Source organism: Siphateles boraxobius, unplaced genomic scaffold (genome assembly GCF_051911475.1).
Source record: "Siphateles boraxobius isolate OS27281-9 unplaced genomic scaffold, OSU_SipBor_1 65, whole genome shotgun sequence".
NCBI classification, from domain to species: Eukaryota; Metazoa; Chordata; class Actinopteri; order Cypriniformes; family Leuciscidae; genus Siphateles; species Siphateles boraxobius.
Genome location: NW_027509192.1, coordinates 16,909,387 through 16,935,171, shown reverse-complemented (window position 1 = coordinate 16,935,171; position 25,785 = coordinate 16,909,387). Strand labels below are relative to the sequence as shown.

At 46.8% G+C, this 25,785-nt stretch overlaps 1 protein-coding gene across 1 annotated transcript in view; it reads right to left on the bottom strand.

Annotated features, from left to right (window-relative positions):
* LOC143721285 (uncharacterized) overlaps window positions 1–25,478 on the bottom strand; it is a 223,163-nt gene extending 197,685 nt beyond the window's left edge. The window contains exons 1-3 of the mRNA XM_077211572.1: window positions 25,330–25,478; window positions 24,650–24,715; window positions 24,320–24,376 (exon numbers count right to left, since the gene is read on the bottom strand). Coding sequence (XP_077067687.1) covers window positions 24,320–24,376; window positions 24,650–24,715; window positions 25,330–25,369 — 163 coding nt within the window. The 5' untranslated portion in view covers window positions 25,370–25,478. The remainder of the gene's footprint in view (window positions 1–24,319; window positions 24,377–24,649; window positions 24,716–25,329) is intronic.
* Between the last annotated feature and the right edge of the window lie 307 nt (window positions 25,479–25,785).

Sequence of the window (25,785 nt, the reverse complement as noted above, 5' to 3'; positions counted from 1 at the left end):
GCTGAGGGGTGTTCCCCCCAAAGTGTCATTCGACGCAGTCCTCGTTCCCTTTCTCAGGGAACAAGGGTTACAGTCGTAATCCAAGGACGTTTTCCCAACTGAAATGTCATAATTGTCTATCTATATTAATTACATCTCGTAGGTGCTGCTGTTTGACACAATTATCATAATACAACTTCATTGGTTATAAAAATTAATAAAATACAGCTATAAGTGTTTAAACAGTTGTCCATGAACAATACTTACTTGTAGAAGTTGTTTCAGTAGATGTTTGGGAGTCAGTTGAAGAAATGCTTGTAGTGTCAGGGGATGCTGTGATATATGGACATATAAAGAAATAAAAAATTAGAAGATAAATGCATCTTCCAGCCCTTCGCCATCTTCTCCTACTGAATAGGGTTGGGATAGTTTGGGTTTTTTACGATACCGGTGCCAAATCAATACTTTTAAAACGGTACCGGCGCCTAAATGCTGCCTGAACCGATACTTAAAAAAAGAGCCACAAAATGCAGATGGATGACATTAAAGAGCTGCTTTTTATTGAAAAAAATCTTTAAATTGGACAATATATTAAAAGTTTAAAGTATACTTAAATATATAAATATAAGTAAATACAAAACACAACAAATTTACACAACAATTTCACAATAAAACATAAGCCACCTAACCCAACTACAATAAGTTAACACTAAATAACAGTTACTATTATTATTACTTCTAACAACAGGTATTAGTAGAGGAATGCAAGCAACCACAGTAACCACGATATATATATATATATATATATATATATTTTATAAGGCTATGCTCTTTTTGTTTTGCACTTTGTGCATGCGTGTTGAATGCTAAATAAGTTAATAATGATAACAAGACTGTTTATCATTGTGATTTGTACAGAGGCTCCGTGGATTTGCATTTAACAAGCCTAAACAGACAGTGAATGAGAGAGAGATTGACTTAACGCGTACTATTACCTGCGTCTGTTCTTCAGGTCAAGTCATATATTCACAAAAATAAAATAATGATAATAAGTTTGCCATGTCCAAGAAAAGGGAAATCTCTGTCGTATCATCCTTTAACATTTAAAGGGATACTTCAGGATTTAGCATTAAGCTTTGCATCAGTAGAAAACCAGTAGTATTTTTGAATTACCGTGCTTCCCCCCCTCATATCCCCCTGATATGAGAGATTTATGTATTTTTAGTCTGGGAAAAATCCTCCGATGACGCAAAAATCATCATTTTGCGTCATCGGAGGATTTTTGGGCCAGAGGCTTAAAACTACAGCCAGTACTAGTAGCTAGTTCCGCATGTTTTCACCAAGCCCATATGGGGCGGGATCTCACTCACAGAAAGTAAAGATAGTGTCAGCCATCTTTCTGTTGAAGCTAAGCTAACAGGCTCTTGCTCTGTGTAGAAAGTTTGTATAGTAGTCTAATCACGATTTACGAGTTTTGAAGTTGAAATAGCAGAAGGGGATTTCGAAGATCTGTTGCGCGAATCTGATGCTCGCGGCTACCTGTACGAGCCGCAATACAGCGACGAACAGTTTCGGGAGATGGAGGAACAAGAGGCGGCCGGAGCAGCTGCTGCAGCAGGGGAGCAAGACCTGACTCAAGCCCGGCCAGACTCCAGCTGGGGCGGACTGGTGGTGTCAGTGCTCTCGCTGTGCGCCTATGGAAACAGATAGAGAGTCCTATTGCTGTCGCGAATTTCAGTGATGTCATTTTCTTCTGGACGAAATTGGAAACGCCAGCCAAAGCCCGCAGGGACAAATGGACGGCTTAGTGTAAAGTGAGTATTTGGTTTGTTTTTCTTTTTTTTACTAAGACGTAATGAACAGAGTTTGGACTTTTGGAGTTTGGACTCTCGGCATTATCACAATGTTCTTCACGCGTAGTCAGCTGAGCTGTTGTTGTTATATTTACTATGCTAGCATACTGTATGTGCAAATAGTTCGCATTGCTAACGTTGTGCTTAACGTTACTGTTTTGTAGAAAATATCGCCGACGCCTAACAGCCTACCGTCACTTTATGGAATGGGTCCTGCAAGGCGAGGGACATAGTAAAGGCAATCGTCTTGTTTTGTCCACCTGTGTTGTCCAGGATATAAGACGGACATATCCAGCCTCCTGACGGGCAATATTGTGAATAAGGAAACAGCTGAAGCTCTGGAAGAGCTTTGAGTGTAAAAGTGTTAATATTCTTTATATTTTTAATTAAAAGTTATAACTCACATTGGTTGTGGTTCTTTTTATAAACCTTTACTGTTACTAGAGTATGTATTAGCCTAGAGAATGTGTGGAATTTTTTTTCGGATACTGCCGCCTGTAACCGGTAGGCGTGGTTAGGGAGCAAAGCAAGTGCATTCTGGGAGTTGTTGTCTTTCAGCCACATACATTTTCTGCCTTTTCTCACTCTAGAATGCTTCAATTTCAAAAATAATTTCACATTTCTACTATATAAATGATCACTATTAAATACACATTCATCTTCCCAGAGCTGAAGTATCCTTTTAAGGTATTTCCCATGAATTGCGTCAGTGGTGTTCAGTGCATTAAATCAATATAATTGATCTCAATAAAGTGAAGCATCGGTTTCAGCGTTGCCCATATGCGGTGCATTGATGCTCAGCTGAGCCTTGTAAAGTGGCGCTCAAAGTTTAAATAATTTCAACACCTTGTTTCATTACATCGATCTTTTAATGAATCTGCGTTTTTGGAAGTGTTAGTTGAATTAACAGTTTAATGACTCACTCAAAGACAGTCCCTTGCCGCCACCTCGACAGCTCAGGCATTTAAGTGAAACAGTGATAAGCCACCGAAATTTCCGTTCTGATTCGGTCCTGGACAAACTGGTCATATAGGTACAGGTGCTACATTGGCACTGGATTTTGGTCCACAACCCTACTCGACCAGGATGATTGCTCTTTTTTATGACTACATCAGTGAGTTCCTAGAACTGGCGTATCAGACCCATTACCTCGACCTCTCACTGATCACCTTTTTCGGACTGGACTATATGACGTAAAACAACTATTTTCTATGCCTATTTTTGGTCCTTGAGGGTCCTATTTTATAGATTTTGTAGAGTTAGTGCTTGCAAAGAGTGGTTCCTCCTTCACTGTGAGTGAGGTGGAGGAAGACTGGGAATCTTTCGCCTGGGTGTCTTGGCCTAGCCTAGAAATCTAGACGCACACTAGCGGCAGCAAATGTAATTTGCAGCCAGGGTCGTCTGCGAGCTGGAAAAACCAAACTCTAGTCAGGTCAATCACATCGTGTATAGCATACATATTTATGGCTTAACATAATGACAACAGAGTTGCAATGGTTCTGCGTGAATTCCCTGCTACTTGAAAACAAAGAAGATGGCTGCTGCTGCCGAACAGCGGTCTTTCAAATCGGCTTTGGCCGCGACTCTGGAAGACTTGGAGTTAAGCTTTTCTTTGAGAAAAGAACAAAGATTGGCACTAAAGGCCGTCGCTCTGACTACGTCCCCTTCTTCGTTGCTCTGGTTGGTTGTAGCGCTATCCTATTGCGTGCAGAGGGAATTTGATGTGGGTCTGGCTTGTCAGGCTAGTCATGGCCCTCCTGCCCACCCCAGTATGGATTATACATTCATTTACCTAGTTTATCATTATCCTGTGTGTATTTAAAATCATGTGTTTGGTTCAGTTCATTGTCCAGTATTATTATTGTAAGTATTATTATAATTTACCAATGTAACACTAACATGAATTACACAATTGTTCATGAATAAAAATACTCACTTGAAAAAGCTGATGTTTGAGACTCGGTTGAAGAAGAGCTGGTTGTGGCAAGGGGTGCTAAAATATTTAAATGTATGAATAGAAACATAATGCAAGCAATATTCATTGACATGCTTAAAAGGACATTTCTGCATGAAATGAAATGAAATTTGGTATAGCAAAAATTATATGACAGCATCTGTAAAACGCGTAAATACAGTTCCCTTTCAAGGGAACTCGAGCTGCGTCAAACGCTGTGGGAACGCCCCTGTGTTGTGCGTCATGAAGCACGTATGGAATCAGCCCAATGGAGAGATGGAACGTCATAGGCGGGTGACGTCATCGACCAGGAAACTATAAAGCACCCCATAAACACAAGCGCAACAGCTTTCTGTGCCTTCAGTCGCGCTATATGTGAATCTGTCCCTGTGTGAATATTGTCTGTCTTTACATACTCTGCACCACACAAACAATTTATATATATATATATATATATATATTAAGAGAGATGGCGAACGAACAGCAGTTTAGGAAGTGTGTCCCTCCCTGCTCGCGTTATTTTACGAGTGGGGATACACACGTTCTTTGTGTTGTTTGTTTGGGAGTGCAGCATGCCCAGTCAGCTCTCGAGGAGAGCGGTTCGGTGCGCGCTCCCCGCGGTTCGGGTCCCGCTCTTGCCGAGGCAGAGTGACGACGCGTATCGCGGGGATCGCAGATGGATCTCTCAGCGGGGTTAGAGACGGGCTCTGCCTTATCTCTCCCTTCACCTGTGAGATCCAGTGCCTCAGTCCCTTGTTCGGAAGCACGCGCTGCGGTTTCTTCCGCTCGGGCTGAGGCACCAGTTATAAATGAGGGAGATGTGGAGGATTCGCCACCTTACTCTCCCGAAAGTGATGAGCTAGTGGAGGTATTAACAAGAGCTGTAGAAAAACTCAGCATTGTATGGCCAGTGACTAGACAGGAGTCTGTTTCTAAATCAAAATTAGATGAGAGATTTTTGCCGTCACGAGTGCAACCTCCACGCCGGTGCTTGCCGTTTTTTCCCGATCTCCACACTGAGGTGTCGAAATCGTGGAAAAAAACGGTGTCATATAGAGTGTTTAGTCCCCAGACTTCAACATATTCTAATATTGTGGGGGCAAAATCATATGGTTATTCGACTATGCCTCGCGTGGAAGAGACGCTTGCGAGTTTTCTCTCCCTCGAGGCTGCGTCATCTGTTAAGGCACCGGCATTACCCACCAAGCCTCTTAGAAATATTTCGGTTTTTGTGGGTAAAGCGTATTCGGCGGCGGGTCAGGCTGCGTCATGTCTGCATACTATGTCTATTATGCAGGGATACCAGGCTGACCTGCTGAGGGACGTGAGTGAGAGTGAGGAGGTCAGTGCTGACGTGGTTCGCGAACTGCGTCAGGCTGCTGATTTATCCCTGCGCGCAACCAGAGAGTCGGCCAAGCTAGTGGGTCGATCTATGGCAGCTCTGGTGGCCGCAGGAAGACATCTGTGGTTAAATCAGACAAATATAAAAGAAAAAGAAAAACCTTTCCTTTTAGACACTCCTCTCTCCCCCAGGGTTTATTTGGCGATGCTGTAAATTCTGTCATCGATAAATTCCAGGAGAAGGAAAAGCAAACAACAGCTTTTAAGAAATTTCTCCCTTTAAAAATGCATGTCCCTGGGGCTGCTGGGCAGGAGCAGCCCCGGCCATCTGCGAGCTCATCATATAGGGCGCAGAAGCAGAGTGTCGCATCTCGTTCTCCCCCTGCTGGACAGTGGGCTCAGCCGCGGCACTCTCAGCCGAAATCTCCCAGTAATAGAACTGATCTGAGGACAGTTATATTAGCTAAGAAGGCTTCGGCTAAGAAGAAGTCCTGGCGCCACGGCGCGCAGGACATTGAGGGTGGTCCCCACCGAGGCGGAAAGGTGTTTTCCGGGGCACAGACGGTCCCAGCGAGCGATTTCCCGAGGGACGCTCGCTCCCTCTGAGGAGGGTTTCAGAGCGGTTAGACCAGTTGTTCCCTGCCGGTGTGCCATTACAGGGCGCTGCGTTTGCTGTTCAAGTTACACCAGAGGCCAGTCACAAATCAGATCCGAGGACTGGTCTGTCACGATTGATCTAAGGGACGCGTACTTCCACATTTCCATCCTTCCACAACACAGGAAGTTCCTGAGATTCGCCTTCGGGGGCGAGGTGTACCAGCACAGGGTTCTTCCGTTTGGCCTAGCTTTATCTCCCTGCACTTTCACGAAATGCATGGACGCAGCACTAGTGCCCCTGAGAATTCAGGGTGTTCGTGTCCTCAATTACATCAACGATTGGTTGATTTTAGCTCAGACAGAGCAGATGGCGGTTCGACATTGAGATGTCGTTCTCATTCATATCAGGAAGTTGGGGTTGAGGCTGAACGCAAAGAAAAGTGTATTATCTCCTCAAAAGACCACTTTTCTGGGTGTCGTTTGGGTTTGGGTTTCGATGCAGGCACGACTCGCTCCGACCCGCATCGTTTCGATTCTCTCAGCTGTGAAACAAGTAAAGCTAGGCCAGCTACTTACTGTAAAACAGTTTTAGAGACTGTCGGGTCTGATGGCAGCAGCGTCCGACGTTATACCTTGCGGCCTGTTGTACATGAGATCGCTACAGTGGTGGCTCAGGACCAAGGGATTCTCCCCGAGGGAAAATCCGCTCCGCACGGTCAAAGTCACGCGGCGCTGCCTTCGTGCTCTGGTCATGTGGAAACAAACTTGGTTCCTATTCAAAGGGCCTGTGTTGGGGGCTCTTTGTCGTCGCGTAACGCTAACGACGGATGCTTCCCTCACAGGGTGGGGGGCGGTCACGAGTGGTCGTCCAGCCCAAGGGCTGTCGCAGGACCATCATCTATCACGGCTTATAAATTGTCTAGAGATGTTGGCGGTGTTCCAGGCTCTGAAACACTTCCTAGCAGACCTGAGAGGTCATCATGTGTTAGTTCAGTCAGACAACACGTCGGTGGTCTCTTATATAAATCATCAGGGGGGCCTGCGGTTTCGCCGGTTTTACAAGTTGGTCCGTCAGATCCTCCTGTGGTCCCAATGGAGGTTACTATTTCTGAGAGCAATGTATCTTCCTGGGTATTTGAATGTGGTAGCAGACTCCCTTTCGAGACAGGGGCCGAGGCCGGGGGATTGGAGACTCCATCCCGAGGTGGTGGAGCTCCTTTGGTTGAGTTTCGGTCGCGCCGAGGTGGAAGACCTGTGGTTTTCCATCAGCCATCCAGCCCCTCTGGGGTTGGACGCTATGGTGCAGCCGTGGCCAAGGTCACGTCTGTTCGCCTTTCCCCCGATTGCTCTGCTACCTGGAGTTCTGGAGAGGGTTCGCCGGGACGGGGTCAGCCTACTATTAGTAGCCCCGTTCTGGCCGGCCCGAGTATGGTTTGCGGACCTGATTTCTCTCCTGGACGGCTCTCCCTTGGAGCTCCCGGTCAGGAGGGATCTACTCTCTCAGGCGGGCAGCATGATATTTCACCCCCGCCCAGTATTGTGGGCTTGGCCTCTGAGGGGGCCCAGCTCATGAACTCTGGTCTCTCAACCGAGGTTGTTGAGACCATTCTTCACTCCAGAGCTCCATCCACGAGGAAGCTTTATGCCTTGAAGTGGAAACTCTTCACTTCTTGGTCTAGAGCACCTGCAGGACCCAGTTAACTGCCCAGTGGGTGCAGTGCTGGAATTCCTGCAGGAGCACTTCTCCACAGGGCTATCCCCCTCCACACTAAAGGTGTATGTGGCGGCACTGGCTGCTTACCACGTCCCTTTCAGTGGAGTTTCTCTTGGGAGACACCCGCTTATAACTCGTTTCCTTCGTGGCACACTGAGGCTGAGGCCAGCAGTTCGTACGAGGGTGCCGGCCTGGGATCTGGCCATCGTATTAGAAGGTCTTTCCCTAGCTCCTCTTGAACCTATCGAAGAAGTTCCTGAGAAGTTTCTCACGTTTAAGACTATCTTTCTTCTTGCTATCTCCTCACTAAAGAGAATCGGAGATTTGCAGGCTCTGTCGGTTTCACCCTCGTGCCTGGAATTTTCGCCTGGCATGGTTAAGGATTTTCTGCATCCTAGACCAGGTTACGTTCCCAAGGTCCCTACTAATGTTATTAGACCTACAGTTCTGCAGGCCTTTTGTCCTCCTCCTTTTCTGTCGTCTGACCAGGAGAAACTTAATTTACTCTGCCCTGTTAGGGCGTTAGACGCCTATGTCCACAGAACTGCCCTGTGGAGTAAGTCAGAACAACTATTTGTGTGCTTTGGGCCACCCAAGAAGGGGTGTCCCGCGTCTAAACAGAGAATGAGCAAGTGGGTGGTCGAGGCTATCTCACTTGCCTATGAGTCGGCTGGTCAGCCTTCACCTTTGGCTGTACGAGCCCACTCTACCAGGAGTATGGCGGCTTCTAAAGCCTTACTGTCAGGAGTTTCCCTCTGTGACGTTTGTGATGCGGCTGGATGGTCTTCACCGCATACTTTCATTAAGTTCTACGACCTAGACTTAAGTTCTACCCCTAGGGCACAGGTGCTCTCGTCCTCTGTGCGCTAGTTCTCACATGGCGGTCACTTGGTCCTATGGCGACGTGGGTATTAGCGTTCCCACAGCGTTTGACGCAGCTCGAGTTCCCTTGAAAGGGAAAATCTCGGTTACGTATGTAACCCTAGTTCCCTGATGGGGAACGAGACGCTGCGTCATTCCACCATACTCCCGGCATTCCCGCTAGCGCTTCCTTCAGGCCTATCAGAAGCTGTTGCGCTTGTGTTTATGGGGTGCTTTATAATTTCCTGGTCGATGACGTCACCCGCCTATGACGTTCCATCTCTCCATTGGGCTGATTCCATACGTGCTTCATGACGCACAACGCAGGGGCGTTCCCACAGCGTTTGACGCAGCGTCTCGTTCCCCATCAGGGAACTAGGGTTACATACGTAGCCGAGACGTTTTCCCAACTGAAATGTCATAATGGTCTATCTATATTAATTACATCTCGTAGGTGCTGCTGTTTGACACAATTATCATAATACAACTTCATTGGTAATAAAAAATAATAAAATACAGCTATAAGAGTTTAGACAGTTGTCCATGAACAATACTTACTTGTAGAAGTTGTTTCAGTAGATGTTTGGGAGTCAGTTGAAGAAATGCTTGTAGTGTCAGGGGATGCTGTGATATATGGTCATATAAAGAAATAAAAAAATTAGGTATTAGTAGAGGAATGCAAGCAACCACAGTAACCACGATATATATATATATATATATATATATATATATATATATATATATATATATATATATATATATATATATATTTTATAAGGCTATGCTCTTTTTGTTTTGCACTTTGTGCATGCGTATTGAATGCTAAATAAGTTAATAATGATAACAAGACTGTTTATCATTGTGATTTGTACAGAGGCTCCGTGGATTTGCATTTAACAAGCCTAAACAGACAGTGAATGAAAGAGAGATTGACTTAGCGCGTACTATTACCTGCGTCTGTTCTTCAGGTCAAGTCATATATTCATAAAAATAAAATAATGATAATAAGTTTGCCATGTCCAAGAAAAGGGAAATCTCTGTCGTATCATCCTTTAACATTTAAGGTATTTCCCATGAATTGCGTCAGTGGTGTTCAGTGCATTAAATCAATACAATCCATCTCTATAAAGTGAAGCATCGGTTTCAGCGTTGCCCATATGCGGTGCATTGATGCTCAGCTGAGCCTTGTAAAGTGGCGCTCAAAGTTTAAATAATTTCAACACCTTGTTTCATTACATCGACCTTTTAAAGAATCTGCATTTTTGGAAGTGTTAGTTGAATTAACAGTTTAATGACTCACTCAAAGACAGTCCCTTGCCGCCACCTCGACAGCTCAGGCATTGAAGTGAAACAGTGATAAGCCACCGAAATTTCCGTTCTGATTCGGTCCTGGACAAACTGGTCATATAGGTACAGGTGCCATATTGGCACTGGATTTTGGTCCACAACCCTACTCCTCGACCAGGATGATTGTTTTTTTTTATGACTACATCAGTGAGTTCCTAGACCTGGCGTATCAGACCCATTACCTCGACCTCTCACTGATCACCTTTTTCGGACTGGACTTAATGTTGTTAAAACAACTATTTTCTCTGCCTATTTTTGGTCCTTGAGGGTCCTGTTTTATAGTTTTTTTAGAGTTAGTGCTTGCAAAGAGTGGTTCCTCCTTCACTGTGAGTGAGGTGGAGGAAGACTGGGAATCTGTCGCTTGGGTGCCTTGGCCTAGCCTAGAAATCTAGATGCACACTAGCGGCAGCAAATGTAATTTGCAGCCAGGGTCGTCTGCGAGCTGGAAAAAACAAACTCTAGTCAGGCCAATCACATCGTGTATAGAGTCGGTGAGCGGGCTTAACATAATGACAGCAGAGTTGCAATGGTTCTGCGGGAATTCCCTGCTACTTGAAAACAAAGAAGATGGCTGCTGCTGCCGAACAGCGGTCTTTCAAAAGGTCTTTGGCCGCGACTCTGGAAGACTTGGAGTTAAGCTTTTCTTTGAGAAAAGAACAAAGATTGGCACTAAAGGCCGTCGCTCTGACTACCTCCCCTTCTTCGTTGCTCTGGTTGGTTGTAGCGCTATCCTATTGCATGCAGAGGGAATTTGATGTGGATCTCACTTGTCAGGCTAGTCATGGCCCTCCTGCCCACCCCAGTATGGATTATACCTTCATTTACCTAGTTTATCATTATCCTGTGTGTATTTAAAATCATGTGTTTGGTTCAGTTCATTGTCCAGTATTATTATTGTAAGTATTATTATAATTTACCACTGTAACACTAACATGAATTACACAATTGTTCATGAATAAAAATACTCACTTGAAAAAGCTGATGTTTGAGACTCAGTTGAAGAAGAGCTTGTTGTGGTAAGGGGAGCTAAAATATTTAAATGTATGAATAGAAACATAATGCAAGCAATATTCATTGACATGCTTAAAAGGACATTTCTGCATGAAATGAAATGAAATTTGGTATTGCAAAAATTATATGACAGCATCTGTAAAATGCGTAAATACAGTTCCCTTTCGAGGGAACTCGGACTGCGTCGAATGACACTTTGGGGGGAACGCCCCTCAGCAAAGCTGAGGCAGCGTGGCAACGCTCTTCATGGGGCTCGCAAATGGATCTGACAGGTGATCTCGAGACTGCAGAGGCACATTCTCGGGATTCCTCTGTCAGTTCTGATGTTCTCCCACCTCGCGCGGAAGCCCGCCCGGCGTTTTCTTCCGCGCGAGTGGAGGACCCGATGTTTGAGCTGTCTGCTTCCGAGGAAGTAGACGTGCTCAGCATTGAGGGCGGAGATTTTGGGGATTACTCGCCACCCCATGTCCCCGCATATGAGGAGCTGGTAGAGGTTGTCTCTCGTGCTGTGGCCCGTCTTAATATCAGTTGGCCACATGAGAGGCACGAAGCGCTAGTGAAAAGCAAATTAGACGAACGCTTCCCGCAGCACAGAGAGCCACCTCAACACCAGGGCTTGCCTTTCTTTCCCGATTTACACAACGAGTTGTTTAAATTGTGGAATAAACCACATTCCTCGCGCGTGTCCAACCCCCCTGTCCTTAATTATAGTAATATTTTGGGGGCGGGAGAGAAAGGTTATGGGACGATGCCAAAGGTTGAACAACCAGTAGCCACCTATTTATCACCTGAATCGGCATCGTCCCCAAAAAGCCCCGGTGCTGCCCACTAAGCCATGTAGGGATACATCTTCCTTGGTGGGCAGGGCTTATATGGCTGCGGGTCAGGCTGGTGCTTGTTTACACACTATGGCAGTGTTACAAGCTTACCAGGCCGACCTTCTTAAGGATATTGATGAGGGCGAGGGACCAACTCCAGAAGATGTAGTGGAGTTGAAGAAGGCTGCAGATTTATCTCTCCGAGTCACCAAGGAGATGGCCCGTGCCATCGGCCACTCCATGGCAGCTATGGTGGTCTCGGAGAGACATTTATGGTTAAATCTGTCGGGGATCAAGGAAAAGGACAGGGCTTTTCTCCTTGATGCCCCGATTTCACCTTCTGGCCTGTTCGGCGACGCCGTAAATACAGTCGTCGACAGGTTTCAGGAGGTGTAAAAGCAATCTGCAGCCTTCAAGCAGTACCTCCCTCGCCGCTCCAAATCCAAGAAGCCTGCCCCCAGTGGGCAGCCGCAGCCAGCTACCAGCTCCTCCGCCTATAGACAGGCGCAGAAAGAGAGCTTTGCATCTAGAGCCCCTCCTCAAGGAGCCTGGGGGCATAGACGACCCTCTCAGGCGAAGCCTCAGCAGCAGCAGGGCGACCTGAGGGCCGTCCTGCAGGCTAAAAAGGCTTCGTCCAAGAGGTCCTAGCCAGTCTAGGTCCTCTGCGGGCAGCCCCACCCGTGGCGGAGCGATCGAGGTCGCCTCCTCCGCGGAGCCCACAGGAAATCGATGTCGACTTCCCACCGCCAAGTGCGCTCGGGACGCATCGGTTTCCAGCGAACGCGCGCTGCACTGTCCGCCGCACAGGCTTGCGGCCAGGCAGCAATCACGTCCGCCCATCAAGAATCGTTTTCAGTTGAACCCTGCCGGGGATCCGCTTCAGGGGGTCGAGAACGAATTTCGATTGGTACCCGAAGCCAGGCTCTAGAGCCTGGATCCTTTGGTAAAATATTTCGATGCATGGAAAAATCTCACGAATATTTCGCCTTGGGCCCTGCGCACTATTCAAGAGGGATACAGGCTGCAGTTCGGTTTACGCCCACCAAGATTCAACGGGGTGGTCTGGACTGCAGTCGACCCAGTGCAGGGAAGTAAACTCCCTGCTGGTAAAGGAGGCTATAGAACGTATTCCTCCACCGGACAGGGAGTCCGGGTTTTAGAGCCGCTACTTTATAATGCCCAAAAAGTATGGGGGGTTGCGTCCAATAATAGATCTCAGACCCTTGAATTTTTCTCTGAGGAGATTCAGGTTCAAGATGCTCACTATTCCCACAATCGTGAGTCAAATTCAATCCGAGGATTGGTTTGTCACAATAGATCTAAAGGACGCATACTTCCACATTTCCATCCTTCCATCTCACAGGAAGTTCCTGAGGTTCGCTTTCGGGGGCGAAGCGCACCAATATCGGGTTCTTCCGTTCGGCCTAGCTCTCTCCCCACGCACATTTACCAAATGTATGGATGCAGCTCTAGCACCGCTGAGGCTCCAGGGCATCAGGGTGCTCAATTATATCGATGACTGGCTGATTCTGGCCCAGTCACAAGAGCTGGCGGTTCGGCATCGAGATGTCGTCCTCGCCCACATTCAAAGCCTGGGGTTGAGACTCAACATGAAAAAGAGTGTGTTGACACCAGCCCAGAGAACCACGTTCCTGCGAGTGGTGTGGGACTCGGTCACGATGGGGGCACGATTTTCTCCTGCACGAATCGAGTCCATTCTGGCCACAGTGTCCAGGATAAAGCTAGGCCAAGCCATTACTGTGAAACATTTTCAAAGAGTGTTGGGGCTCATGGCAGCAGCGTCCAACATTATTCCATTTGCCCTGCTGCACATGAGGGTCCTCCAGTGGTGGTTGAAAACCAAGGGGATCTCCCCGAGGGGGGACCCGTTCCGCATGATCAGGGTTACGCGCAGATGCCTTCGTTCTCTATCTATGTGGAAAAAAGCTTGGTTTCTGTCCCAAGGTCCAGTGTTGGGAGCGTCATGTCGCCGGAAAACCATTTCGACAGACGCCTCCCTCACGGGCTGGGGCGCGGTCATGGACGGCCGCTTTAGGACAGGCCTATGGCAGGACCATCATTCCTCCTGGCACATAAACTGCCTGGAGATGTTGGCGGTGCTCCGAGCTCTGAGGAGCTTCCTGCCAGACCTCAAAGGTCATCATGTCCTTGTGAGGTCAGACGATATGTCGGTTGTGGCCTATATAAACCATCAGGGGGGGCTGAGGTCTCGCCCTCTATGCAGACTGGCGCATCAGATCCTCCTGTGGTCCCAGGGGAAGCTGTTATCTCTAAGAGCAACATACATCCCAGGGAGTCAAAATCAGGGAGCAGACATCCTGTCGAGACAGGAGCTGAGGCCAGGGGAATGGAGACTCCACCCCGAGGTTCGGCCCAATGGAAGTGGACCTATTCGCGTCTCGAGAGACAACCCACTGTCCACTGTGGTTTTCCCTCACTCATCCACCCCCGCCGGGGTTGGATGCCATGGTGCAGACGTGGCCGAGGCTCCGTCTGTATGCATTTCCCCCGATCGCTCTGCTCCCGGGAGTTCTAGAGAGGGTCCGTCACGACGGGATCAGTCTACTGCTGGTAGGCCCGTTATGGCCGGCCCGAGTATGGTTCTCAGACATTGTATTGCTCCTAGACGGCCCTCCGTGGGAGATTCCCTCAGGAGGGACCTGCTGACACAGGCAGAGGTTCAATATTTCACCCTCGGCCCGAGCTATGGAAGCTGTGGGTCTGGCCCCTGAGGGGGCACAGTACCTAGAGGCCGGTCTATCAGCTGGAGTAGTGGAGACCATACTCAGCTCTAGAGCTTCCTCCACGAGGAAATTGTACGGCTTAAAATGAAATGTCTTTACCAATTGGTGAAGAGGGCGTGAGGTGGATCCAGTTAACTGCCCAGTGGCTTCAGTTCTGGAGTTCCTCCAAGATCGCTTTTCAGCTGGTCTTACCCCGTCCACACTCAAGGTGTACGTGGCTGCCATTGCGGCTTTCCACGCTCCTCTGGGTGATGGGCCTCTGTGGAGACAGCAGTTGGTCGTTCGTTTCCTCCATGGGGCTTGGAGGATGAGACCTGCAGCTCGTTCCAGGGTTCCCACATGGGACCTGACAGTGGTTCTCGAAGGGCTGGCCGAGGCCCCCTTCGAACCATTGGAGTCGGCTGAGGCTAAGAACCTTTCCCTGAAGGTGTTTTTTCTGTTGGCCATTACTTCTCTGAGGAGGGTAGGAGATCTCCAGGCGCTCTCTATATCTAACGGGTGCCTGGAGTTTGCTCCAGGCGACATTAAAACCATCCTACATCCTAGGCCGGGCTACTTGCCTAAGGTGCCATCTAATGCGCCACGGCCTACAATCTGCCTTCACCTTTGGCCGTGAGGGCTCATTCAACCAGAGGCATGGCGTCCTCTCGGGGGCCCCAATCCAAGAGGTCTGCGATGCAGCAGGATGGGCCACCCCACACCTTTATTAGGTTTTACAGACTGGACATCCCGTCTACGCCTGGCACTCTCGTGCTCTCGTCCTAAGTGTGCCTGTGAGCAGCTTCACACTAGGACAGGCAGGGCGCGTTGTGGCATAGTGGGTACTCGTTCCCCCAAAGTGTCATTCGACGCAGTCCGAGTTCCCTCGAAAGGGAACGTCCTCGGGTTACGACTGTAACCCTTGTTCCCTGAGAAAGGGAACGAGGACTGCGTCCTTTCGCCACGCCTTCCCCTGCCTGGGAGCGACTTGCTTCATCACAGAAGCTGACATCTCATGTGTGCCGGCGTCCTTTATAGCTTCCGCTTGTATGCCGTCACTCATTACGTCATGACGCAACACCAATCAGAGATTGGCTTAGTTTCATTTATTCTTCAGAGACGCTATGCTGAGGGGCGTTCCCCCCAAAGTGTCATTCGACGCTGTCCTCGTTCCCTTTCTCAGGGAACAAGGGTTACAGTCGTAACCCGAGGACGTTTTCCCAACTGAAATGTCATAATTGTCTATCTATATTAATTACATCTCGTAGGTGCTGCTGTTTGACACAATTATCATAATACAACTTCATTGGTAATAAAACTTAATAAAATACAGCTATAAGTGTTTACACAGTTGTCCATGAACAATACTTACTTGTAGAAGTTGTTTCAGTAGATGTTTGGGAGTCAGTTGAAGAAATGTTTGTAGTGTCAGGGGATACTGTGATATATGGACATATAAAGAAATAAAATATTAGAAGATAAATGCATCTTCCAGCCCTTCGCCATCTTCTCCTGAATAGGGTTGGGATAGTTTGGGTTTTTTACGATACCTGGGCCAAATCAATACTTTTAAAACAGTACCGGTGCCTAAATGCTGCCTGAACCGATACTTTAAAAAAGAGCCACAAAATGCAGATGGATGACATTAAAGAGCTGCTTTTTATTGAAAAAAATTCTTTAAATTGGACAATATATTAAAAGTTTAAAGTATACTTAAATATATAAATATAAGTAAATACAAAACACAACAAATTTACACAAAAATTTCACAATAAAATCTAAGCCACCTAACCCAACTACAATAAGTTAACACTAAATAACAGTTACTATTATTATTACTTCTAACAACAGCTATTAGTAGAGGAATGCAAGCAACCACAGTAACCACGATATATTTATATATATATATATATTTTTTTTTTTTTTTATAAGGCTATGCTCTTTTTGTTTTGCACATTGTGCATGCGTCTTGAATGCTAAATAAGTTAATAATGATAACAAGACTGTTTATCATTGTGATTTGTACAGAGGCTCCGTGGATTTGCATTTAACAAGCCTAAACAGACAGTGAATGAGAGAGAGATTGACTTAGCGCGTACTATTACCTGCGTCTGTTCTTCAGGTCAAGTCATATATTCATAAAAATAAAATAATGATAAGTTTGCCATGTCCAAGAAAAGGGAAATCTCTGTCGTATCATCCTTTAACATTTAAGGTATTTCCCATGAATTGCGTCAGTGGTGTTCAGTGCATTAAATCAATACAATTCATCTCTATAAAGTGAAGTATCGGTTTCAGCGTTGACCATATGCGGTGCATTGATGCTCAGCTGAGCCTTGTAAAGTGGCGCTCAAAGTTTAAATAATTTCAACACCTTGTTTCATTACATCGACCTTTTAATGAATCTGCGTTTTTGGAAGTGTTAGTTGAATTAACTGTTTAATGACTCACTCAAAGACAGTCCCTTGCCACCACCTCGACAGCTCAGGCATTTAAGTGAAACAGTGATAAGGCACCGAAATCTCCGTTCTGATTCGGTCCTGGACAAACTGGTCATATAGGTACAGGTGCCACATTGGCACTGGATTTTGGTCCACAACCCTACTCCTTGACCAGGATGATTGCTCTTTTTTATGACTACATCAGTGAGTTCCTAGATCTGGCCTATCAGACCCATTACCTCGACCTCTCACTGATCACCTTTTTCGGACTGTACTTAATGACGTAAAACAACTATTTTCTCTGCCTATTTTTGGTCCTTGAGGGTCCTGTTTTATAGATTTTGTAGAGTTAGTGCTTGCAAAGAGTGGTACTTCCCCGAAGACTGGGGTCTTGGTCTTGGCCTAGCCTAGAAATCTAGACGCACACTAGCGGCAGCAAATGTAATTTGCAGCCAGGGTCGTCTGCGAGCTGGAAAAACCAAACTCTAGTCAGGCCAATCACATCGTGTATAGAGTCGGTTGGCGGGCTTAACATAATGACAGCAGAGTTGCAATGGTTCTGCGTGAATTCCCTGCTACTTGAAAACAAAGAAGATGGCTGCTGCTGCCGAACAGCAGTCTTTCAAATCGGCTTTGGCCGCGACTCTGGAAGACTTGGAGTTAAGCTTTTCTTTGAGGAAAGAACAAAGATTGGCACTAAAGGCCGTCGCTCTGACTAATTCCCCTTCTTCGTTGCTCTGGTTGGTTGTAGCGCTATCCTATTGCGTGCAGAGGGAATTTGATGTGGGTCTGGCTTGTCAGGCTAGTCATGGCCCTCCTGCCCACCCCAGTATGGATTATACCTTCATTTACCTAGTTTATCATTATCCTGTGTGTATTTAAAATCATGTGTTTGGTTCAGTTCATTTTCCAGTATTATTATTGTAAGTATTATTATAATTTACCACTGTAACACTAACATGAATTACACAATTGTTCATGAATAAAAATACTCACTTAAAAAAGCTGATGTTTGAGACTCAGTTGAAGAAGAGCTTGTTGTGGCAAGGGGTGCTAAAATATTTAAATGTATGAATAGAAAAATAATGCAAGCAATATTCATTGACATGCTTAAAAGGACATTTCTGCATGAAATGAAATGAAATTTGGTATAGCAAAAATGATATGACAGCATCTGTAAACTGCGTAAATACAGTTTCCCTACTGAAAAGTCATAATTGTCTATCTATATTAATTACATTTCGTAGGTGCTGCTGTTTGACACAATTATGATAATACAACTTCTGTTACGTGTGGGTTTTGTTGTGTCTTGTATATCACGTGATTCCTTGTTTGTCATGTGACCCTGCCATGTGTCTTGTCTTTTGTTGTTGTTGTTCAGTGTCCACAGGTGTTCCTCGTCCATGTTTATTAGTCTCCCCAGTTGTTTCTTATTAACCACGCCCTCTAGTTTAGCTTGTTTGTCTGTGTATTTAAACCCCTGTGTTTCAGTTGTTGGCTGTCGGTTGTTGTTTTATGTTACTCCTGTTGTGTTCTGAGTTCCCTGGATTCCCTGTTTTGTATTTGTTTAATTAAATGTGCTTGCGATTGGATTCACTCTCCGTTTCATTCCTGACTGGTTGTAACAGAACAACCGACCAACATGAATCCAGCAGCACAGATTGTGTGTCTCCATCAGGGAGATCGGCCCATAGAGGAATACGTGAAAACTTTTATTGAACTGGCAAACGCAACGTCTATGGATTCTCAGTGCCTCATGATATTTTTTAGAGGCGGACTATCTGAGCCACTCAGTTATTTCATGCCCTTGCATGATCCTCATGGAACTTTAGAGGAGTATCTTGACCTGGCCCTTGTGTTGAGCGGCTCAACTTTTACTGTGGGTTTGGTGGAGGAGGAGCTCCGCAACCCCACAGTACCTGAGCCAGAGACCGTCCAGCCAGAGACCGTCCAGCCAGAGACCGTCCAGCCAGAGACCGTCCAGCCAGAGACCGTCCAGCCAGAGACCGTCCAGCCAGAGACCGTCCAGCCAGAGACCGTCCAGCCAGAGACCGTCCAGCCAGAGACCGTCCAGCCAGAGACCGTCCAGCCAGAGACCGTCCAGCCAGAGCTTCACGTCAGCCACGTCCAGCCAGAGCCTCACGTCAGCCACGTCCAGCCAGAGCCTCACGTCAGCCACGTCCAGCCAGAGCCTCACGTCAGCCACGTCCAGCCAGAGCCTCACGTCAGCCACGTCCAGCCAGAGCCTCACGTCAGCCACGTCCAGCCAGAGCCTCACGTCAGCCACGTCCAGCCAGAGCCTCACGTCAGCCACGTCCAGCCAGAGCCTCACGTCAGCCACGTCCAGCCAGAGCCTCACGTCAGCCACGTCCAGCCAGAGCCTCACGTCAGCCACGTCCAGCCAGAGCCTCACGTCAGCCACGTCCAGCCAGAGCCTCACGTCAGCCACGTCCAGCCAGAGCCTCACGTCAGCCACGTCCAGCCAGAGCCTCACGTCAGCCACGTCCAGCCAGAGCCTCACGTCAGCCACGTCCAGCCAGAGCCTCACGTCAGCCACGTCCAGCCAGAGCCTCACGTCAGCCACGTCCAGCCAGAGCCTCACGTCAGCCACGTCCAGCCAGAGCCTCACGTCAGCCACGTCCAGCCAGAGCCTCACGTCAGCCACGTCCAGCCAGAGCCTCACGTCAGCCACGTCCAGCCAGAGCCTCACGTCAGCCACGTCCAGCCAGAGCCTCACGTCAGCCACGTCCAGCCAGAGCCTCACGTCAGCCACGTCCAGCCAGAGCCTCACGTCAGCCACGTCCAGCCAGAGCCTCACGTCAGCCACGTCCAGCCAGAGCTTCACGTCAGCCACGTCCAGCCAGAGCTTCACGTCAGCCACGTCCAGCCAGAGCTTCACGTCAGCCACGTCCAGCCAGAGCTTCACGTCAGCCACGTCCAGCCAGAGCTTCACGTCAGCCACGTCCAGCCAGAGCTTCACGTCAGCCACGTCCAGCCAGAGCTTCACGTCAGCCACGTCCAGCCAGAGCTTCACGTCAGCCACGTCCAGCCTGAGCTTCACGTCAGCCACGTCCAGCCAGAGCCAGTCTTCGAGCAAGAGCCAGAGCTTCACGTCAGCCACGTCCAGCCAGAGCCAGTCTTCGAGCAAGAGCTAGAGCTTCACGTCAGCCACGTCCAGCCAGAGCCAGTCTTCGAGCAAGAGCCAGAGCCAGTCTTCGAGCAAGAGCCAGAGCCAGTCTTCGAGCAAGAGCCTGAGCCCATCTCCTGTTCGCCAGAACCGGAGCCAATCACCTGCACGCCAGAGACTGAACACGCCGCACTTGAGTCTGCTCTGGAGGACACAGCGCTCATCGTGGTGTCCATGGCTGTTTTGTGTGTGTGGGCAGCACACACATCAGCGACAGCCCATGAACCCAGCCCAGAGTTACCTTCGCCACTGGTCCCGTCCAGCCCAGAGTGTCCTTCGCCGCTGGTCCCGTCCAGCCCAGAGTTTCCATCCCCACTGGTCCTGCCCAGCACAAAGCCCTCTTCCCTGCTGATCATGCTCAGCCCAGAGCCCGTTGATCCTGCGCCAGAGCCCGCTGAACCAGAGACTGTCCACGTCACGTCTGCCGATCCAGAGGCTGTTCAAGTCACGTCTGCCGAGTCACGTCTGCCACGTCTGCCACGTCTGCTGTTCCCAGAGGCTGTTCAAGTCACGTCTGCCGATCCAGAGGCTGTTCAAGTCACGTCTGCCGATCCAGAGACTGTTCAAGTCACGTCTGCCGATCCAGAGACTGTTCAAGTCACGTCTGCCGATCCAGAGGCTGTTCAAGTCACGTCTGCCGATCCAGAGGCTGTTCAAGTCACGTCTGCCGATCCAGAGGCTGTTCAAGTCACGTCTGCCGATCCAGAGGCTGTTCAAGTCACGTCTGCCGATCCAGAGGCTGTTCAAGTCACGTCTGCCGATCCAGAGGCTGTTCAAGTCACGTCTGCCGATCCAGAGGCTGTTCAAGTCACGTCTGCCGATCCAGAGGCTGTTCAAGTCACGTCTGCCGATCCAGAGGCTGTTCAAGTCACGTCTGCCGATCCAGAGGCTGTTCAAGTCACGTCTGCCGATCCAGAGGCTGTTCAAGTCACGTCTGCCGATCCAGAGGCTGTTCAAGTCACGTCTGCCGATCCAGAGGCTGTTCAAGTCACGTCTGCCGATCCAGAGGCTGTTCAAGTCACGTCTGCCGATCCAGAGACTGATCAAGTCACGTCTGCCGATCCAGAGACTGATCAAGTCACGTCTGCCGATCCAGAGACTGATCAAGTCACGTCTACCGATCCAGAGACTTTTCATGTCACTTCCTCCGAGCCAGTGTCTACGGACAAGATGGCCGCCTCCGAGTCAGAGTCTGTTCCTGTTCCCGAGCCTGTGTTGTCTGTTCCCGAGCCAGTGAGTGTGTTGTCTGTTCCCGAGCCAGTGTGTGTGTTGTCTGTTCCCGAGCCAGTGTGTGTGTTGTCTGTTCCCGAACCAGTGTGTTTGTTGTCTGTTCCCGAGCCAGTGTGTGTGTTGTCTGTTCCCGAGCCAGTGTATGTGTTGTCTGTTCCCGAGCCAGAGCCAGTGTGTGTGTTGTCCGTTCCCGAGCCAGTGTGTGTGTTGTCCGTTCCCGAGCCAGTGTGTGTGTTGTCTATTCCTGAGCCCGAGCCAGTTTGTGTGTTGTCTGTTCCCGAGCCAGTTTGTATGTTGTCTGTTCCCGAGCCAGTGTGTGTGTTGTCTGTTCCCGAGCCAGTGTGTGTGTTGTCTGTTCCCGAACCAGTGAGTGTGTTGTCTGTTCCCGAACCAGTGTGTGTGTTGTCTGTTCCCGAACCAGTGAGTGTGTTGTCTGTTCCCGAGCCAGAGTCTGTGTTGTCTGTTCCTGAGCCAGAGTCAGTGTGTGTGTGTTGTCTGCTGTTCCTGAGCCGGTGTCTGCTGTTCCTGAGCCGGTGTCTGCGCCGCCCTGGCGGCCCGAGGGGTCTTCACCACCCTGGCCGCCCGAAGGGTCGTCGCCGCCCTGGCCGCCCGAAGGACTGTCTTCTCCGCCCTGGCCGCCCGATGGACTGTCTTCTCCGCCCTGGCCGCCCGATGGACTGTCTTCTCCTCCGTGGCCGCCCGATGGACTGTCTTCTTCGCCCTGGCCGCCCGATGGACTGTCTTCTCCTCCGTGGCCGCCCGATGGACTGTCTTCTTCGCCCTGGCCGCCGATGGACTGTCTTCTTCGCCCTGGCCGCCCGAACGACTGTCTTCTCCGCCGTGGCCATCCGAGGGCTCATCTCTGCCCTGGTCCCCTGCGCAACCTTCTCTGCCCTGGTCCTGTTCCCCTGCTAGGACTTGGCCCTCCTACCCTTCCCCAAGACCACCTCCGCTTCACCACCCTCCTGAACTTTAGTGTTTTTGTTTCAAGGGGCGTCGGGAGCCGCCCATAGGGGGTGGGCTATGTTACGTGTGGGTTTTGTTGTGTCTTGTATATCACGTGATTCCTTGTTTGTCATGAGACCCTGCCATGTGTCTTGTCTTTTGTTGTTGTTGTTCAGTGTCCACAGGTGTTCCTCGTCCATGTTTATTAGTCTTCCCAGGTGTTTCTTATTAACCACGCCCTCTTGTTTGTCTGTGTATTTAAACCCCTGTGTTTCAGTTGTTGGCTGTCGGTTGTTGTTTTATGTTACTCCTGTCGTGTTCTGAGTTCCCTGGATTCCCTGTTTTGTATTTGTTTAATTAAATGTGCTTGCGATTGGATTCACTCTCCGTTTCATTCCTGACTGGTTGTAACAACTTCATTGGCAATAAAAAATAATAAAATACCGCTATAAGTGTTTACACAGTTGTCTATGAACAATACTCACTTGTAGAAGTTGTTTCAGTAGATGTTTGGGAGTCAGTTGAAGAAATGCTTGTAGTGTCAGGGGATGCTGTGATATATGGACATATAAAGAAATAAAAAATTAGAAGATAAATGCATCTTCCAGCCCTTCGCCATCTTCTCCTTCTGAATAGGGTTGGGATAGTTTGGGTTTTTTATGATACCTGTGCCAAATCAATACTTTTAAATCGGTACCAGTGCCTAAATGCTGCCTGAACCGATACTTAAAAAAAGAGCCACAAAATGCAGTTGGATGACATTAAAGAGCTGCTTATTATTGTAAAAAAGGCTTTAAATTGGACAATATATTAAAAGTTTAAAGTATACTTAAATATATAAATATAAGTAAATACAAAACACAACAAATTTACACAACAATTTCACAATAAAACCTAAGCCAATTAACCTAACTACAATAATTTAACACTAAATAACAGTTACTATTATTATTACTTCTAAAAACAGGCATTAGTAGAGGAATGCAAGCAACCGCAGTAACCACGATTCTTTTTGTTTTGCACTTCATGCATGTGTATTGAATACTAAATAAGTTAATAATGATAACAAGACTGTTTATCATTGTGATTTGTACAGAGGCTCCGTGGATTTGCATTTAACAAGCCTAAAAAGACAGTGAATGAGAGAGAGATTGACTTAGCGCGTACAATTACCTGCGTCTGTTCTTCAGGTCAAGTCATATATTCAGGTCAAGTCTCAGCTGAGTCTTGTAAAGTGGCGCTCAAAGTTTAAATAATTTCAACACCTTGTTTCATTACACCGATCTTTTAATGAATCTGCGTTTTTGAAAGTGTTAGTTGAATTAACAGTTTATTGACTCACTCAAAGACAGTCCCTTGCCGCCACCTCGACAGCTCAGGCATTTAAGTGAAACGGTGATAAGGCACCAAAATCTCCGTTCTGAATCGGTCCTGGACAAACTGGTCATATAGATACAGGTGCCATATTGGCACTGGATTTTGGTCCACAACCCTACTCCTCGACCAGGATGATTGCTCTTTTTATGACTACATCAGTGAGTTCCTAGACCTGGCGTATCAGACCCATTACCTCGACCTCTCACTGATCACCTTTTTCAGACTGGACTTAATGACATGTTAAAACAACTATCTAGGGTGTCTAGACGCCTAGAAATCTAAACGCACCCTAGCGGCAGCAAATGTAATTTGCAGCCAGGGTCGTCTGCGAGCTGGAAAAACCAAACTCTAGTCAGGCCAATCACATTGTGTACAGAGTCAGTGGGCAGGCTTAACATAATGACAGCAGAGTTGCAATGGTTCCGTGTGAAATCCCTGCTACTTGAAAACAAAGAAGATGGCTGCTGCTGCCGAACAGCGGTCTTTCAAATCGGCTTTGGCTGCGACTCTGGAAGACTTGGAGTTAAGCTTTTCTTTGAGACAAGAACAAAGATTGGCACTAAAGTCCGTCGCCCTGACTACGTCCCCTTCTCCGTTGCTCTGGTTGGTTGTAGCGCTATCCTATTGCGTGCAGAGGGAATGTGAAAGACAACCGTTTATCCCGCCCCTCGGATTGACCCCTGCCAGTGGTGTGTTCCCAGACCCAACATCTTGATGTGGGTCTGGCTTGTCATGGCCCTCCTGCCCACCCCAGTATGGATTATACCTTCATTTATGTAGTTTATCATTATCCTGTTTGTATTTAAAATCATGAGTTTGGTTCAGTTCATTGTCCAGTATTATTATTGTAATTATTATTATAATTTACAACTTTAACATTAACATGAATTACACAATTGTTCATGAATAAAAATACTTACTTGAAAAAGTTGAAGTTTGTGAGTCAGTTGAAGAAGAGCTTGTAGTTGCAGGGGGTGCTAAAATATTTAGATGTATGAATAGAAACATTATGCAAGTAATATTCGTTGACATACTTAAAATGACATTACTACATTAAATTAAATTCTGTCTTGTAAAAACAGCATCTGTAAACTGCGTTAACAGTTTTCCGACTGAAATGTCATAATAGTCCATTATATCTCGTATGTGCTGCTGTTGTACACAATTATCATAACAAAACTTAATTAGTAATACAAATCAATAAAATACAGCTGTAAGTGTTTATACAGTTCTCCATGAACAATACTTACTTGTAGAAGTTGTTTCAGTAGATGTTTGAGGGTCAGTTGAAGAGATGCTTGTAGTGATAAGGGATGCTGTGATATATAGACATATAATGAAATAAAAACAATTATTTATGAAATATTACTTACAAACTAACAATGGTATATGTTCATACAATATTTTTTTGTATTACAATCAATGTATTAATGTTTGAAGAATAACATATATATCATTATAAAAGTTTTAACTGATAGGCACTGATGTTTGATACTCAGGAAGTGACATGAAATAAGTACAATTATATTATATATATATATACAATTTCATTGTATGCAAAAGAATCTTTGTAAACATGTCAACAAATATATATATATATATATTTTTTTTGTTGTTGACATGTTTACAAAGAATCTTTTGCATACAATGAAATTCTGCATTTCAAGAATTATCATCACACAAATATATAATATAGGCATATAACAGTACACATTTTTATTTTAGGTGCTGATGTTTGATACTCAGGATGTGATTTGAAATACAGAAGTAACTACAGTATTAAGTGTAACAGTAAAACAGAAGAACTTTCTAAGAAAGTGTTAAGACAACTGTATATGAATATTACTTCACCATGATCATGTGAATAAACTACTGATATCATTTTCCTATTATCATGCTTACTCAAATGTCCATGAACAAACATACTCACTTGTAGGAGCTGATGTTTGAGACTCAGTTGAAGAATACATTGTAGTGGCAGTGGCTGCTAGAATATTTTGATATAGAAATAAATAATATAGTTTCACTGTGCAATGCTTGTCATGCTTACAAGTATATATATATATATATTTATTTTGATACAATAACATTCTGTATTAAAATAATTACTATTAAACGAATATGACAAATAGTACATTTTGTTAAAACAGTTTACTTTTCCAATGACTTGTTAGTTCATGTTTTCCCTGGGTTAGCTTTATTTCCTTGGTGACCGATTGCCTTCACCTGTGTCTTTAGTTTCTCGTTATCCTGTGTGCATTTAAGCCCTCTGTTTTGTTCAGTTCAATGACCTGTATTGTCTATGCTTGACTCCTGACTGGGGTTGGGTATAGTTTGAGTTTTTTACAATACCAGTGCCAAATCCATACTTTTAAAACGGTACCGG